Source organism: Canis lupus, chromosome 27, assembly GCF_003254725.2.
Source record: "Canis lupus dingo isolate Sandy chromosome 27, ASM325472v2, whole genome shotgun sequence".
Classification (NCBI taxonomy): Eukaryota; Metazoa; Chordata; class Mammalia; order Carnivora; family Canidae; genus Canis; species Canis lupus.
Genome location: NC_064269.1, coordinates 5,534,106 through 5,551,345, shown reverse-complemented (window position 1 = coordinate 5,551,345; position 17,240 = coordinate 5,534,106). Strand labels below are relative to the sequence as shown.

The window sequence follows — 17,240 nt, the reverse complement described above, 5'->3', positions numbered from 1 at the left end:
CACTGAACTAGAAGCCAGGCAGCCTGGGTGACTCAGCTTTATAATTCATAGGAACGTGGTCCTGTTTTCACTTGCACAGCGCTAAGAAGAGATATTAAGTAAGGATTCGTGGGGCCAATACATCACTGTCATTTGACTTCTCTGAGCCTCAGTTTCTTCCTCTATCTGACACAGCTCATGATTCCCTACTCTGCCTATCTCATGGAACTACTGAGAGGATCAAATGTGACACAGACTATGAGTACACTGTATGACCCAGAGAACATTCTTCAAAGAAAATATTCTTAGGGCAACTAGTACAGCCCAAGAACCCAAGATGTGGGCACTGTGCCAAAGTCTTAGATGCCAGAGCTGTTTTGGGCGCGACATGCATCACCTATAGCCCACTTTCTTGCCTGCTCAGGGTCCTGGGTAAAAAAGGAGAAATAAGCAACCAACCAAAACTTAAAATCTTCCTAAAATCTCGCACATTGTGTATTTCTCTACTGCTCACAAAAGTTAACTCTCAATTTTTTAAAGGACTAACCAAACTCCCTCTCCTCATACTCTGAAAGAATAGGTAAGAGGATCAGAAGGCCAGGATTCAAACTCTAGCTCTGTCAGTTGTATGAACTGGGCAAGATACTTAACCTCCAAGCCTGCTTCCCTTTCTATAATTGAAGATAACAGCAGTACCTATTTAATAAATTTGTGATTCAATCAGATGACGAGCACAAAGTGCATGGCAGGCTGCTTAGCAAATTACAATTTAATAAATGCTACTATAATTGAAGATCTTTCTTAACCTGGCCCCACTTCTTCCATGTCCAAAATTAGGGTAGTACCCACTCACCTCCCTCCACACAGAGTCCACTCCTGCCTAACCACTTCACTGCTGTCTCCAAACGTACTCGCTGGCTTCCCACCAGCAGTCTCACTCAAGTCCTCGCCCCTACCCGGACTGCTTTGTCCTGCACCACTTCTCTCCCAACTCCCCATCTGCTGGTCTCGCCTCGGCTCCAGAGCCTTTGCTAATCAGGCTTCATGCATTCATTCCATTCATTCCAACATCTGAATGCCTGCTATATGCCAGGCGCTATTCCTCCCTTCACAAAAGCTCCAACACTTCTGCCTGCACTGCTAGTATGGCATTTAGCCCATGCTCTTTGAATCCCACTTCCCTTAGCTGGGGATGATTATAGGTCCCATAGCACTAGTGTCCACTTGGTGGTAGCAGTGATCACCCCTAAATAACTAAGCTAGTGCCCCTGGCTGAAGTTACCTGTATCCGGGAAGAAGCTGTTAGCCAGTTGCTGCTGCATGGCCAGCTGCTGAGGTTTCATACACATAGAAGGTGGCATGGTACCCATGGGCTTCTGTGCCAGCACTGGCTGGGAGCTCTGCTGGGGCACCAAGCCTGCCTGCCCTCCATGCTGCCCACTTAGCATATGCCCTTGATTGGATACCATGGCCATGGATGGGGCCAGACGTTGCTGCAGGGCATGTGCTGGTGGCTGGGTGGGCATCAGTGGTTGCGCCAAGCCTGGCTGTCGCGAACCTCCAAGTCCTAGGGCAAGCTGCTGTTGGGGTCCAGACAAACTGGGAGAAGAGCCCTCGTGTGGCAAAGACATGGCCTGGGCAGGGCCTGGTGCAGACAGCAAGGAATGTTGCTGTTGTTGCTGTTGCTGCTGCTGCTGCTGCTGAACAGGCTGCAGCTGTGCGGAAAGCTGCTGCTTCTTCTGGAGCTCCTTCTTCTCATGCTCCAACAGGTCCTCGATAAGTAAGGGCAACTCACTGGCTACCAGCGAGCTCTCCATCTTGTCCAGCTCATCCCCAGATGCAGTATGGCCACCGGGCAAGGTCAGGGCCTCACTCTCCAGCTCAAACTTTTCCAGCAGAGAGGACCCTCCTGGGCCACTCAGCGGGCTGGGGGTCAACAGGTGAGCTGGTGGTCCTCCCGTGGCCCCAAAGGGGCCCTTCTCAGTTGTGTGCCCACTGCTGGAAAAGGGTCCTGTGCCCATCCGGGTGTCCCGGCTGCCCATAACGCTCTGACCTGGCTTCAGCCCCAGGCTTAGGGAAGTGGTAGCAGGTGCCGGCTCTACCTTGGGGGTGGTAATGGCAAATTGGCAAGGGGAAGGGTGGCGCCCACCTTCCTCCACCTTGGGCTTCACCTCTGGAAGCACTGATGCCAGACGGGGCTCAGAGGCATCAGCAGCAGGTGGAGGGCGTTCCTCAGGGCCCAAGGATACTGGCTCCACCCCCCGCAGAAGGGCCTCCCGCTCTGCCTTTTCATTGGCCGATTCCACCAGCCTTAGGTGCTCATTGAAGATGTCCTTTTTGTCCCCAGTGTCCAGCTCAGGATCAGTGTAGGCCAGTAGATCAAACTCATCCCCGTTGAGCAGGTCATCCAGGTGGGGATCATTGGTCTCCAGGTTTTCCAAGGTGCCCAGCTCATCATCTCCCTTGGCCACATCCACACCCAGGCCTAGGTGAGCAAGCTCCTCATCATCCTCTAGGGCCTTGTGGGCATCAAACTCATCGTCCAGCTCAGGATCCTCGCAGGGTAACTTCCCAGCTTCCAGGGCCAGAGGAGGAGGACGGCCAAGCTCAGTGCTTGAGGGGGGCCGGCTAACCAGCTCCAAGCTGGTGGGCAGGGAGGGACCTTTGGTGTGGGGTATTGGATGGACGCTGTTGTTCAATTCAGGGGCCGGGGGTGCTGAGGGTTTCTGTGGGGGAAGGCCTGATACCGCGAGGCCTCGAAGCCCTTCAGGAGCCATTCGGTGGGAGTCCTCACTTACTGGGTAAAAACGGGGTCTCTGAGGGGGGCCCTGACCAGGAAATGGAGCCCCCCCAGGTCCTAGTCCCTTCTGGACATTGTGCCGCAACTCAATGAACTGGGCAGGACCAGCTGGACCAGGCACTGGCTCTCCGGGGCCAGGCAGGCGAGTGGGAAGTCCCGCCAAGGGGGAACCCAGGGCTGGGCGGCCCAGTTCAGGCCCAGGAGTTGACGGAAAGCGAGTAGACATGGCAAGTCGCATGGAAGTGGCTGCCGTTGCCTGCTGCTGTTGCTGCTGCTGCTGCTGCCACAGTTGCTGCTGCTGCTGCTGCTGCTGTAAGGGCAGGGACCCAGGGTAGGGCGCTCGCTGATAGAAGGCTTGGGAGCCTCCCACCAGTTGCCTGGAAAAACATGCAATAGTCAGTACGACGAAATCAGGATGGAGAGCTAGAAAATAGGCTTAGGGCAGCAGGGAAGGATGGAGTTGCTGCAGTCAGAGGGAATGGGGAAGAGTTAAGTGACACGGGGACAAGGATCAGCCATGGGAAAACCAGGGGGAGCACACACAGGTGGGGAGGTCTGTTCCCTTGCTTTACTCCAAGGGAACCCCTTGGAGCCTCACCGGCTATTCACATCCAGAGAAGAAGGGGTGGCTGGTGGAGGTGGCCGGGAGAGTCGGTCATCACCAGGAAAAGCCCCTGGCCCCAGGATGGGGCCCCCCAACTTGCTTGGGGGCAGCCCCACAAGGCTACTCTTGTCCTAGGAGAGACAGAGATAGATGAGGGGGGCCATCTTCAGGACCCTGAGCCCCTCACCCCTTGCCACTCTACCTACCTGGGTCCCGGCGAAGGGGGTCTGGCCTCGACTCAGCTGCTCAAAGGCAGGGCTGCTGGGCTCAGCACCCCAGCTGCCCGGGGGCCCCACAGCTCCTGCAGCTGCTGCAGCTGTCTCCTTCTCCTGCCGCAGGGTGTTGCGCTGGATCTGCTGCCGAATCAGCAACTCCCGGAGTCGCTGGCGCTGTGCAGAGAACAGAAAAGTGGAGTAAGTCCATTCTACTCTAACCACGGGGCTGGCACAGAGACAGTAAAGGTATTGTGGGGGGTGGGGGAGGTTTGCTCCAGGATGTCTACCCACCTGGCGCTGCTTCTCCAGTTCTGTTTGGCTGAGACTGGACAGGCTTGGGTCCTGGGTACCTGGAAGTTCAGGTGCCACCAAAGAGCCGCCCATTCCAGCCCCTGGGTCTTCTCGCTTATCGACCGGAGAGGTGATGCCTGCCCGCTGTGAGGCTCCATGGGACAGGTAGGGGAGGGATCCATCGGGTGCAGGTGTGGGTAGGACTGACGGGGGGCGTAGCGGGGACAGCCCAAAGCCCTCTCCTGTGGACCCGCTGCTGGATCCCAGGGGGCTGCCCGATGGGTGGAAATTCCCTGTGGCTACTGCGTAGTTTGTGCTTTGAGGCTTGCCCAAGGTAGGGCCAGGCCCAAAATGGCTGTTGATCCCATGGGGTGGAGGGAGACCAGGCTGAGGGACAGGGGGCTTTAGGGAAGGCTCCCCTACCGCCTGAGGGAAAGTGAAACGCATGGGAGAGGGGGTGCCCACAAAAGCACCCGTCCCAGGGGACCGGGCGAAATTTGGGGGCTGTCCACTTGGGACCTTAGCATGGAGCTCACCTGTTGGCCCTGAGGGCAGGGCTGCTGGGAAGCCGCCAGCCCCCAGTGGAGTGTGGGCTAGAGGCCCAGCCTTGAAGGCAACTTCAGGGGGCTGGGGTCGGGGTGGCTTATGCAAGGGGGCAAATGGGTCACGGGACTGAGGGCGTGAGGGAGGACGGGAATAGGGGTCAGGGGACTGGAAGCGAGGGGTAACAGGGGATGGGCAAAAAGCCTCGGCAGACAAAGGACGGGGTGTTAACGGAGACTGGGAGCTGGACTGGGACTGGGGACTCGCGGGCACTCGGGAGAAAGGGTCTGAGGGCAATGAGCGAGGAGGCAGGGCACAGCAGCTCTCAGGAGGTGGGGGTTGGGGCCGAGGGGTCAATGGCGGCTGGGCATAGGGATCAGGGTAAGGGCCAGGGCGAAAGATGTCCGAGTGGCTGGGGGAAGAAGGGGCCAAAGCCTGGGCAGGAGGTGGCTCCTGGGGCCTTAGGCCCAAGCCCGGGCTCTGGGGCTCTACCTGAGATGCCCGAGGGGTCAGGGGGGCTTTGAAGACATCGGGTGCCTTTAACTCCAGGCTGCCCAGGTGGGGGCCTGAGGAAGGTGAGTCAACAAAGCCTAGGTTTGGGGGCCCGTAGCTCGGAGAGGATGCCCCAAGCTCTTCCTTCTTCACCTCTAGGGCCTTCCGAGACTCGCCAAAAGGTGGGGGTGACAGCAGGGGTTCGGCAGCCTTGCCTCCCCCTATCCCTGGGCTCTCAGGCACAGCCAGGTTGTCCAGTGAGGGGCAGCGGGGTTTGAGAAAGGGGTCAGGTGTGGAGGGCTGGTGTCGGGGGGTGCCAGGTGGGGTAGTGTGGAATTCCCCTGGCTGGCCAGTCCCAGGACGAGATGAGGCGCCCAGCGTCAGAGGCGGCGCGGGGGCCCCAGTCGGACTAGGATAGGGAGGATAGGTAGGTGGTGCCGTGGGGAAGCGAGGCTCCAGAGCGTAGGCGGGGGCCAGTCCAAAGGGGTCCTGCGAAGGCACTTGGGCGGGCACCTGGGGTGGGAGCTTGAGGAAGAGCTCACCGGGCGAGTCGGGGCCGGGCACTGTGCCCACTGGCGGCTTCAGGAACCCGTCCGCAGAGGTAGACAAGCCGGCGGGGGTTGTGGGGCTGCCAATGAAAATGGTGGGGGCAGCAGCAGGGGGCGGACTGCCCAGTGCCCCTGGCTGGGGGGGAATGCGGAGATGTAGGGCTGGTCGGTCAGTCTTACGGGCCATGTCGCCCACCTTGGTCTGCTTGTTGATCTGGCTCTCAGCCTGCTATAGGGGGAGACCAGGCACAGAGCAGTCAGGCTGCTGTGGCAGGCCCTATGTCCCCCATACCCTCAGAGAGGCCCCCAGGCTACAGGATTTGGGTGGCATGGCCCGGCCTGGCCCCCACTCACCTTTTGCACCTTGTTGATGCGGTGAGCCGCCCGGTTATCTTTGGCCTTTTGCTGAGGAATACAGGACACAGCCTTAGGCCTACGACTCAGTTTCGTGCCCAGCCCCCATCCCTCATGTCACTCACTCCCTACCCAGGAGCAGATCCCTTCTGGCCCAGTCGCTTTAGGAGTGGGAAATGGAAAGAACTGAGGTGAATTTCCCAAAGACATCCTCAAGCCCCAGTTTCCACCCAGACACAGGCTCCCTGCCATCTCACCAGGTAGGGGGCTTTGTCAGCAGCTGGAACTTTTCTCCAGAGCTTCATGATTTGTTTGCAACGGCTAGACCAGTCTGGAGGGCAAAAGCATGTCATTAGAGGAGACCTGGCATGCAAACCCTGTGCCACCACATTACCAGGCTGTTGCCCTTGCCCCCGTCCTATGGGTACCTGGGTAATCCTGCTTGAGATTGGGAAAGTTAATGTTGGCATAGAGCACAGGCGAGATGGTGGAGAGCTGGCCCAACTCCTCATCCTTCTCCCAGCGCTGAAGGCTCCGCTGGTTATAGGAGAGCCCGTCGCCCTCACCCTCCGTGGTGGGGGTGGTGGGGGTGGAGGGCGTGGTGCCCCCCGAGCCTGTCCAGGGGCTGTCTGGCTCACCGGGTTCCGGGCTAAAGAAGCCCCCGCGCTCCCTGGGGCGCAGGGGCAGAGAGTCACAGAGGGCAGGGATGCCAAGCCCCACCCCAGACAGACTGCCTGGAGCCCCCAGGTCACTAACTAAGGAGCAGGGGGGAAGTGTTGCTACAGCAGCACCCAGGAGTCCAAGGTCCCCTCCTTTGGCACGGCCCCAGTGGGAGGGAAGGGACAATAGGGACTGCCCACAGAAGTTAGGCATAGATACCAACCTAGAATCCAGAAATGGGGACTGGCAGAGGCCTGGGTAGGAGTCCATTGGGCTGCTGGAGGGGAGATTGCCCAAAGGGAGTCCACCTACAAGAGGCGGAGGATCAGAGAAAGGGGGCAAGACACCCCTCCTGGGGGCAAGCCTGGACAAACCTGGCCACCCAGTCTTCACACCACTCCCAGCCACGTCACCTTGGAGAAAGGGCCTCTGCAGCGGTGTACGGCTGCCATCTGGGCCGGGGGTTCCGCAACCCAGGTGCTGCTCTCGTTCAGAACCCAGAACATCCTTGAAGAGCTGCTGCAGGTCCTTGGATTCCATCTTGGGCAGTTCTGTGGGGGGTTGATGAAGGATGCCGCTGAGGAAGACTGGGAATTTGAGGGGACACCCCAGGAAAGGTGCCCGGGACTCCCCATCAAAGCAGCTGTGCAGATGGTAGTCCCACAAGTAGGACCTTCTTCTCCCACAGAGGATGCTTATACCCGAAGGAGTGTGGGCCATAGCCTCACCTTCCGTGGGAATCCTATCTAAGTCAGAGCTAAGCATCCCTTCACCCGGAGTGCCAGGCTTCTCGGGGTCACTGGGCACTGGGGATGCCTTCACACCTCCATCCTCAGGTCCTGCAATTGCAAGGAGACACCTGTCAGCCACAGACAGCGTAGAGGCACCACACTGGCCACCCTGAACCACAGAGAGCATGAAACAGTTTTCAGCCCCCAACCCGGATTGTGCTCAGGGGCAAAACATGTTGACAGGCAAAACCAAGACAGGAGACGCGTTCTTCCCAGCAGCCCTCACCTGGTGTATCAGCCTTGCCCTCAGGGCCACGGGATTCTTCATCTGCAACATCCGGACCATCATCTCCTATGAGCAACAGTCCCCGCTCCAGTCAGAGATGCCCTACGCTTCATGCCCAGAATGGGTCCCCAGCTCCACAGGCCAGGGACTTGGCCCACCCTCAATTCCAGGAGACGAGCCTGTTCCCTACCAAATCCCCCCACCAGCTCCTAAGCACAGGGAGGTTGGATCCCTTCATATCACCTCACCCCGACATGACTGACCTTTCTGTGAGGTGGGGAGCTCCTTCCTATCTGAGCCTCCATCCCCTTTGGCTTTTGGGGTTCCTAGGCCAAAAGTTGGCCGGCCCATCCCAACTGCAAAAAGGGCCTTCCGGCTCAGGTCCAACAGCTCCTTCCCAAAGAAGGCTTCCTGAGGGAGGAGGAGGAGAACTGGGCTTCTTCATGCTCTGCAGGGCAGGCCTTCCCTCACCCCACAGAGCCTAAGACCCACCTGCAAATAAGCAGGAAACATGTCTTCCAGTTTGCTCTTCTTGCGCCCTCGCCTCTGCTGCTTCTTTTTCTCATCCCCATCAGCTAAGCTCTGGTCCACAGGGCCCTCAACAGGCAGGTCCACAGGCATCACTGGGGACAGAAGGGGAGATGTCAGCCCCTCTCAGGGAACACCAGGCATGCTGCTCCCAACGCACCTGAGGGAGGCTTTTGGGCTGCTTTCTCCCCAATGCCAGTTGGGTCCACCACCCTCTTGGCCGTACAAGTGAGCCCTCACCTCCCGGGCCTCCCTGGCAGTGCCCCACAGTTCCTGTGATCCCCACCTTCTCCCAGGCCCCACTGGAGCCCTCACCCGTCTCACCCTCGTCGGGCTGCCCATCCCCACTCAACACCTCCGCCTGTGCAGCAGGCCCCTTTTTCACACGTGTGTGGGATTTCCGCTGTCGCACCATGAAACCACCGATGCCTACGAGGAGGCAGAGCCGAGACTGAGAAGCCGCTGGGGGGCCTGGTAAGCTATCCCTTGCCACACACCTCCCCATCCCAGGGCCTCACCAGGCCGATAGGGTTTGCGTTTGCGTTTCTTGCTTTCCTCAGTTTCCTCTCTGCCAGGCTCCACGTCAGGGCTGACAGGGCCCTCCAGTTTCATTTCACATTCCATGTGCTCCACGCCACCTGTGTACGGGCACAGAGAGAGAGGGAGAAAGATCAGAGACATGGGCCCTTTTAACCTTGTCATCCAGCCACCCAAGAACAGAGTGCCCAGTGCCTTGCTACAAAGCCATGTGGCAAGACCAACAGTGGCTCCAGGGGGACTGGGAGAGGCAATGCTGCCCCAACCAATGCCCTACTCTCACTGACACCCTCCCACTACATGGGCACTTCCTGAGATTCCCCCGCCTGACCTTCACCCTTGAGCAGCTCATCAGTGTCCAGGTCCCCATCCTTCTTGTCATCAGGACCAAGGGCATCTGAGGGCTCAGAACCCTCCAGCCCTGCCTCGCCTGGGAGGCCAAGCCGTCCTCGCCGCTGGCGCCGCTTGTGCAGGGGTGACATGGTAAGGTTACGCAGCACAGCCATGCCCGTTTCTGTCAGCCACACGCCCTCGAAGCGAAAGTATTGAGGCTCTGCACAAAGGGGAAGAGCATGTAACCCCTGGATGGAGGCCCCAGAGAAACCAGAACTCTAAGTTTCAGCCTAAGTCCCCAGCTGGGACAAAACCAGCAAAAGACAGATCAAAGTGAACACTGGCGCATGAGGGTTGGAAAGGACAGGCCACTGACAGGTGCTATCTGAGGCCTGAGTTCTCTTTCAGTGACCCGGAGGGGTTCATGGAGACGGCTACTACAGAAGCCTGACTTTGCTCATGACTAACACTAGCTCACCAAATATACTCTCTAGCTGCCTGGGCCTGCCGAATGCCACCAAACAGTGTCCCAGATGCCAGGAGCAGGGCCCACATGCTGCTGGAGGAGGCAATGGCCACAGCCTCCTTCACTGAGGAGAAAAAGTTCTATTCTGTGCTCTCTGAGGTGAGAATCTGGCAGTGCGAAGGTCATGCTTGCCTAGCAGAATGAACTCTGCCTGGGAAGATGGAGGCTTTTGTTCTCATCATAGGTTTACCACTAACCTACTGGCATGACCTTGAGCAGACCACTCAACCTCCAAGGATCTTAGTTTCCTCCTCTGAAAATGGGTAGAGGAAGTTGTGGGGGGGCAGGGGCTGGAGCTGGACTAGACGGTGTCTAGGTCTCCTCTGGCCTTGGCATTGGGGATTTCTGTGACTCACCTGGCTCTTTCACCTTCATAGGCACCAACTCTGGAGGTGCGACAGGTGCTATGGAAGAGACAGACAAACCAAGGCAGCTTGAGTCCCAAAGCAAGACCCCCCCTGCCCTGATCCCTCACCACTCTCCCCAGCACCTGGCACTCACCAGCAGGCTTTACTACATAGGGCTGGCAGGAGACACAGTCAAAGCCCTCATCGGCCGCCTGCTCCACGTCATCCTCCGTGAAGAGGCTCTCGCAGCCAGCATGCATCCACCTGGAAGAAGGGAGACCATAAGAAATAAACCCAGATAGTGCAAGGAGGAGAACAGGGTAAAGGCCTATATAGCGGAAAGGGCCATCCTCACCGTTCACAGTGGCGGCACTGGATTAGTAGGTCCTCTTCCACGTATGGGGTGTGACAGATAGGGCAGGTCACCAGGCTGGCGCAGGGGCCGCAGTGTGTGTAACTATTTTGCCATTCACAGTGGAAGCCAGGGGAGGCGGCCCCACACTGCATACAAGACACACACCTGGTAGGAGCAGAAAGACAGACCCTTGGTACCTAACCTTCCAGAGGCACCTGGAGGCACCTTCACACTGAGAAGCGAGCAACCAGTCCTGCCTCCTAAATCCAGCCTCTGCCATGTTAGCAACATCACATCTCTCCAACATTTCTGGCCCAGGCCCCCCAAGATCCCGGTCTCCTTACCACTTGCACTTCCAGCCCCCCTTGGGCACGGTGAGCAGTGGCGGGTCCAGGCAGTATGTGTGGTAGCTAATGTCACAGTCATCACAGAGCAGCAGGCGTGAGGGGTCCGAGGCTTGGCCACACACCTCACACACGATGCACTCCACGCAACGCCAGCCCTTTAGCAGCATCACCTTGGTGATCTGGTGTGGGAGATGCCAACTTCTCAGGGTGTGATGTACAGGAGAGGGAAGATCTCTTAGGGGAGGGTGGGCCTTACAATGGGCAGAGCTGGAGGACCTTGGTGCCCAGGCCAGACCTCCATCTGAGCACAGGAAGGCTATACAGAGCACCCTCACCCCCAAAAGCAGTGGTTCTAAAACTAAGGCTCTCAGGGATCTCCACTGGTCAGAGAACAGCCTCACCCAGCCATTGCCTCACTACAACCTTTCACTAGCCAAATCCCCAAAAAGACTATGGGAAGAATTAGGTTGCATTTTCCCCAACTTTTCTTGAATGTTTAGAAACCGCTACTGCTTAAAGTTCACGAATGTTAGCAGTGAACAAGTTCATGGGGATCCCTGGGTGGCTCAGCGGTTTAGTGCCTGTCTTTGGCCCAGGGCGCAATCTTGGAGTCCCGGGATCAAGTCCCACATCAGGCTCCCTGCATGGAGCCTGCTTCTCCTTTTGCCTGTGTCTCTGCCTCTCTCTCCCTCTATGTCTATCATGAATAAATAAATAAAATCTTTAAAAAAAAAAAAAAGTTCAATTAACATTAATGAAAACCCCAAAACAAGTGATCACACGGGGATCAAAACCAGCGCCTTCTCTTTGTAGCCATGTGCTTGCAATTTTGATTTCATACTTTATCTCCAAGCCATATCATGTTTTCTATTAGTCAGGTTTTCCCAGCGTATACGATAAAGTTATACCAACAAATCACTGTCTACCACAAAGAAACTTAATAAAGACCACCATAATTTCCAGAGTACTTTGCTCCAAGATGAGTTTGATAACCACTAGTGACTAATAAATAACTTTCATGACCAACAGCCATTTTAACTAGTGTGACCAGGTGTCAACTATACTCGAATTTAAAAATTAAAAAAAAAAAAAAAAAAGTGACCAGAACAAGGGCCTAAGATAAGAAATAACTGACCCCATTCCATAGCCCAAGCCTCTTGGGCCTTGAACTCACCTTGCTGTTGACACAGTAAGGGTGATAGCACTGGGAACACTGGGAACAGGCAAGGAGGTGGCCCTCTGCCCCCCGGCCAAAGCTGCCACAAACCACGCACATGTCCTAGAGAAATACAGAAACCTAAATATCCAACCTGGTCTCTTCATCTCACTCAGTCCCAGCGACCAACTAACACTAATCTGAAAGGAGGGAGTCAGGGAACCAAAAACCACCCCCCATCATCAGGACACTTAGCCATCACAGGCCTGGTCCTTCCTAGCGTGCCTTGCTCATCTGACCAGGGATCTGAACTGGTACATCCCGACTGGGTAAAAGAAAGAGAAGTCAAAGGAAGGGAAGAAAGTTAAAGACTGGTCAGGATGAGAGAGGAATGTATCTGACAAAATTCTATCAGCTTTGAGATTATTCGGGTGAGAATGTACATTAATTTCCCTAGGCCATAAGCTCCAATGCGGCAGAGGGCATTTCTTGCCTTTTTCATTGCTATACCCCTTGCTCCTAGCTCAGTGCCAAGCTCAGACTCCTCTGAGTCTAAACAGAAATTTGACGGATGGACAAACGAACGAAACGTGATCCTGGTTCACTGTCTGTTTTCTCATTAGCCGAATATCCCCAGAAGTAGGTCCTTGGTTTTCCCCATTTACCGTCCCACCAAAATACGCACACCCAATGCTGGGTTTGGCAGGTCTCAGTGCTGAGGATGGGACTACACCAGTCAAGTACGGTACCTGCATTAGGACAAACTTGTCTGTGTTGGAGAAGAGAACCACAGTATTTTGCATGGTGTCGTCATCGTCGTCTTCTTCCTCTTTGCTGGGAGAGCTATCGATATCAGCAACCTTACAGGCAGAGAGTTGTGGCAAGTGAGGCAGCTAAATCTGCCCCCACTAAGCTGCTCTCCTCTTTGGTGTTGGGGGAAGGAGGAGTGAACCCCTGGCTAAGATGAAGGCCAGGAGCCAGGACTAAGAAGCAGAAGAACACCCCAGCTCCCAAACTGGGCCTCAGCCCGACAGCAGAGATTTCAGAGAAGCCTGGGGGCCAGGTGGACAGAAGGAGCACAGACATTGCTGGACAGGCCCTAGGCTAGCAGGCAGGTAGGTAGGTAGGTGAGCGTGCAGGGGACTGGCAGGATTTAAAGGGTGTTTAATCTTGAAGGGACCAGCTGAAGCATGTTTGGGAAATGGGAAGCCTCTCCTTACTACCAGAGTCTCAATGGAAGAAGTAGTTGATTTTAGCCGGGCCCGTCCTCTCCCACGTCCTCCATGGGCTCCTCCACGTGGCCGGCGTCTTCCTGGGAAACTACTGCTGCGACCCTGAGTGAGGGAAGAGGATGGTTACAGGAGCAAGTCGGGAGCTTGCGATCCTACAGCGTAGGGGGAGAGAAGAAACGAACGGACAGAACATGATAGGTGCTAAGGTCCAGGAGTCCCAGCCAGGACAGGGGAAAAGCCAAGCTCTCGGACAGCAACAGGCAGGTAGCTCCAGTTCAAACCATTCCCCTGTCCCAAGGAGAAAGAGTGACCAACATGGCACAATGAGAAAAACACTGGCCAGAAAGACTTGAATTTCCAGTCTGTACTCTTACTGAGTGACCACGAACCCGTGCAATTCACTTCCCCCTCTAATGTATCAGTATTCCCCTTAATGAAGTAAGAGGATGAACTGAAGAATCTCTGCGAGTCTAGGATTCAACAAAGCCAGGTAGACAGTGACACAGGTCAATATCCTCAAGGGTGGCATCATGACCACAACCAGTGGCTGGATAGTTTCTCACCTGTTTGATGCGGGAACGAGCCGGGGAGCTGCGCCGCCTCCCCTTGTCCCCCTCGGCTTTGCCTCCGCCAATTGCTGTCCCAGCATCACATAGTAGCGAGTCGTCAGTCTCTGGCAGCGAGTCAGTACAGAGCCGCAGGGAGCCCTCATCCCGGGCTGGACTAACGTCTGTAGATACCCCCAGCTCCATGGACAAGGAGCCGCCCCCCTCGGGGTCGGGAGAGCCTAGCAGGGGCTCTGAGCCAGGAAAACTGGCACTGGCATCACCCTGGCTCAGATTAGAGATCTCATTAACGATGTCGGATTTGATGAGAGTGGGTGGGGTAGGGGCCACCGGTACACGTGGCTCCTCTTGCTCTTCACAGGGTGAACCCTGCCCTGCCTGCTTGCCTTCTGGGCCATAGACCTCCATAGGGGTCACGGGGGCCAGCTCCTCGGGGTCCAGGAGCACAGGGGAACCCTTAAGTTCACTAGCCAAACTGCCAGGGGTCTGTCCAGCCTCTGGCTGTGAACCAGGAGTGTCAGTCCCATCCAGAGGGGCTGTGTCTTCCCCCAGACCAGAGAAGTCATCCAGAGCTGGGGCAGGGCTGGGTGCGGGGCAGGAAAGGTTCCCCATGGGCGAGGGGAGAGGACTAGTGGGGCTGGGTTCCAAGGCTGGACACTCAGGTTCTGGGACTTTCTCAGTCTCCATCTCATGCGGCTCAGCCTCATCTGAGACCTCCACTGCCTTCTCCATGGGACTCAGTGGGGAGGGAACGGACAATGGCAGAGCAGGAAGAGAACATTGGGAAGGAGGAGAGTTTTGGGGAGGAAGGGAAGGTTGCAGGAGTGGAGAACACCGAGAGGGAAGGGGCTCCATCAGGATGGGAGAGGCTGGTCCCATTGGGGAGCCTGGAGATGGGGGGAGGATCATAGGGGGCACAGGCTCAGGGTCAGTGCAGTTAGCTTCTGGTGGAGGGCTGATGGGCGTCTCAAGGATGGGGGCAGCCAACGGCGACTCAGGGTCACTGTCCCCTTTGGCACCAAAGGGGTATTCTAACTCCCCCAAAGGAGACAGAGCCGGCGGGGCCACAGTTGTGATAATGGGTGAGAGCGGAGGAGGAAGAGGATCTGGAGAGAAAGAGAAAAAGGGAGGCTCTTAGATTAGATGTGCCATAAAGAATTAAGACTGTCCCAGGTAAGAGGGTATTAATATCCCCTTACCTGGTGGCATCAGCTGAGGTGACAAGGATGGCTCCCCGGATGGGGACAACGGCAACTCCTCTGGTAGAGGGGACAGAGGTGGTTCCCCAGGCTCAGACAGGGCCGGCTCTCCAAGCAAGGGGGATAAAGATGGCTCCCCAGGTGGGAGGAACAAGGGCAATTCCTCAGGTGCAGGGCATAGGCCTGGCTCCTCAGGGGGCTCTTCAGGTCGAGGGGACAGGCGCGGTTCCTCAGGTCGAGGGGACAGGCACGGTTCCTCAGGTCGAGGGGACAGGCGCGGTTCCTCAGGTCCAAGGGACAGGCGCGGTTCCTCAGGTTGAGGGGACGGGCGTGGCTCCTCAGGCCGGGGGGACAGGCGCGGCTCCTCAGGCCCGGGGGACAGGCGCGGCTCCTCAGGCCCGGGGGACAGGGGCGGCTCCTCAGGCATGGGGGACAGGGGCGGCTCCTCAGGCCGGGGAGACAACTGCGGCTCCTCAGGCATGGGGGACAGGCGTGGCTCCTCAGGCCGTGGGGACAGGCACGGCTCCTCAGACCGGGGGGACAGGCGCGGCTCCTCAGGCCGGGGGGACAGGCGCGGTTCCTCAGGCCGGGGGGACAGGCGCGGTTCCTCAGGCCGGGGGGACAGACAGGGCTCCTCAGGCCGGGGGGACAGGTGCAGCTCCTCAGGGGCAGGGGACAGGCATGGCTTCTCAGGCCGGGGGGACAGACGTGGCTCCTCAAGCCAAAGGGGCAGGCGCAGCTCCTCAGGCGCGGGGGACAGGCATGGTTCCTCAAGTGCGGGGGACAGGCGCGGCTCCTCAGGCTGAGGGGACAGGCGCGGCTCCTCGGGCCGAGGGGACAGGCGTGGCTCCTCGGGCTGAGGGGACAGGCGCGGCTCCTCAGGCCGAGGGGACAGGCGCGGCTCCTCGGGCTGAGGGGGCAGGCGCGGCTCCTCGGGCAGGGGGCAGAGTCGTGGCTCCTCGGGCAGTGGCAACAGGGATGACTCCTCTAGCGGTAGGGTCATGAGTAAGTCCTCCGGTGGCGGAGAAGCAGGTGAGTCTTCAGGCGGCGGGGAAGTCGGGGAGTCCTCAGGTGGTGGGAACAGGCGGGAAGCCTCAGGTGGAGGGGATGTGGGGGACTCTTCGGGTGGTGGGGACAGGGGAGATTCCTCAGGTGGTGGGGACAGGCGTGACACCTCAGGCAGGGAGGACAGGCAGGATACCTCAGGTGGGGGGGACACAGGCGAGTCTTCAGGTGGTGGGGACATAGGCGAGTCCTCAGGAGGTGGGGACAGACGGGATGCCTCAGGTGGTGGGGAGAGGGGAGACTCCTCTGGTGGAGGGGACAGGGGCGATTCTTCAAATGGTGGGAACAGACGAGATGCTTCAGGTGGCGGAGACATGGGTGACTCTTCAGGTGGCGGGGACATGGGTGACTCCTCAGGTGGTGGAGACAGGCGAGATGCTTCAGGTGGCGGGGAAGTGGGCAACTCCTCAGGTGGGGGGGATAAGGGAGACTCTTCAAATGGTGGGGAGAGGGGTGATGCTTCAGGCGGTGGAGACAGGGGCGTCTCAAGTGGGGGAGATGGGGGTGACTCCTCTGGTGGAGAGAACGGCGACTCCTCCAGTGGAGAAAAAGGTGATGATTCAGGTGGAGGAGACAGAGGAGACTCCTCAGGCGGCGGAGAGAGGGGTGATTCCTCCGGTGGTGGGGACAGACGCGATGCCTCAGGTGGTGGGGATGTGGGCGATTCCTCAGGTGGTGGGGAGAGGGGCGACTCCTCAGGTGGGGGCAGCAGTGGCATCTCCTCGTTTAGGGGGACCTCCAACCGGGGCTCAAGTTGGGCCCCTGCTCTCCCTGCAGACATAACACACTAGGCTCCCACCTAGCCCAGCTCTACTCCATACAAAGTACAGGGCCTGGGGCAAAGCGGAAACTGTCTCTTGCCGCAAACCGGCAGGAATTACTTTCAGGGACCCTCAAACCCCACTCACCTAGTGGTTTGGCTTCACATTGCAGGGGCCCCGGTTCCTTGGGTTGCATGGAGGTCACGTGCCCACCCTTTGGCTGCCCTTGGCATGCAACGTACAGAGCTTTGGGCTCGTCAGTGGGGGTATCGCCAGGCTCTAGGGGTGAGAACCTGCAGAGGGTAGAGGGAAGCAGGCACCGTGGCTCTCGTCAACTATCAACCCCCCAGAGAGCACCCTGGGGCGAGGCATGAATACTATGGATCCTACTGCCCACCTTGGGGCTCTCCTCTCAAAGTCAACTTGCTTTAACACATCTCCTGCCAGTCTCAGTACTTCCGAACCCCCATCCCTCTCTCTCCCGGGCCATGCTACTTACCTGCTGCAGACAGGGGGATGCTGCTCAGCCACAGAACCAATAAGCTGTCCTCCCTGGGCCTTGTGACAGCGGTGACAGAGTGAGTAGTTTTCAAACCACTCAGAGTTGGGATTCAGCTCCGCTGAGCCTGCCCCACAGGCCCGGCATACCCGGCATGCCTAGGGGAAGTAAGTGGGCAAAAGAGGCACTGGTCAGAGAACAGACCAGAGGAGCGCAAAAGACTCCCCACAACTGAGAAGATGTTATAAGAGGCAGAATGAAGGAGAAGAAGGCAGACCCGGAGGAC

The 17,240-nt window shown here is 57.7% G+C and overlaps 1 protein-coding gene across 10 annotated transcripts in view; it reads right to left on the bottom strand.

Moving 5' to 3' along the window:
- Positions 1–17,240, bottom strand: part of KMT2D (lysine methyltransferase 2D) — a 41,721-nt gene that overhangs the window by 15,166 nt on the left and 9,315 nt on the right. For 4 of the 10 annotated variants that reach the window (XM_049102848.1, XM_049102853.1, XM_049102855.1 and 1 more), the window contains exons 9-35: positions 16,955–17,112; positions 16,603–16,748; positions 14,630–16,465; positions 13,428–14,536; positions 12,853–12,966; positions 12,382–12,492; positions 11,651–11,755; positions 10,474–10,655; positions 10,130–10,294; positions 9,929–10,038; positions 9,784–9,831; positions 8,900–9,121; positions 8,550–8,669; positions 8,347–8,460; positions 7,996–8,126; positions 7,767–7,914; positions 7,504–7,569; positions 7,215–7,325; positions 6,900–7,037; positions 6,710–6,794; positions 6,255–6,496; positions 6,084–6,157; positions 5,827–5,877; positions 3,890–5,701; positions 3,590–3,772; positions 3,378–3,514; positions 1,262–3,156 (exon numbers count right to left, since the gene is read on the bottom strand). In XM_049102848.1, coding sequence (XP_048958805.1) covers positions 1,262–3,156; positions 3,378–3,514; positions 3,590–3,772; positions 3,890–5,701; positions 5,827–5,877; positions 6,084–6,157; positions 6,255–6,496; positions 6,710–6,794; positions 6,900–7,037; positions 7,215–7,325; positions 7,504–7,569; positions 7,767–7,914; positions 7,996–8,126; positions 8,347–8,460; positions 8,550–8,669; positions 8,900–9,121; positions 9,784–9,831; positions 9,929–10,038; positions 10,130–10,294; positions 10,474–10,655; positions 11,651–11,755; positions 12,382–12,492; positions 12,853–12,966; positions 13,428–14,536; positions 14,630–16,465; positions 16,603–16,748; positions 16,955–17,112 — 9,613 coding nt within the window. The remainder of the gene's footprint in view (positions 1–1,261; positions 3,157–3,377; positions 3,515–3,589; positions 3,773–3,889; positions 5,702–5,826; positions 5,878–6,083; positions 6,158–6,254; positions 6,497–6,709; positions 6,795–6,899; positions 7,038–7,214; positions 7,326–7,503; positions 7,570–7,766; positions 7,915–7,995; positions 8,127–8,346; positions 8,461–8,549; positions 8,670–8,899; positions 9,122–9,783; positions 9,832–9,928; positions 10,039–10,129; positions 10,295–10,473; positions 10,656–11,650; positions 11,756–12,381; positions 12,493–12,852; positions 12,967–13,427; positions 14,537–14,629; positions 16,466–16,602; positions 16,749–16,954; positions 17,113–17,240) is intronic. The other 6 variants (XM_049102850.1, XM_025477483.3, XM_049102851.1 and 3 more) reach the window with 4 other exon arrangements.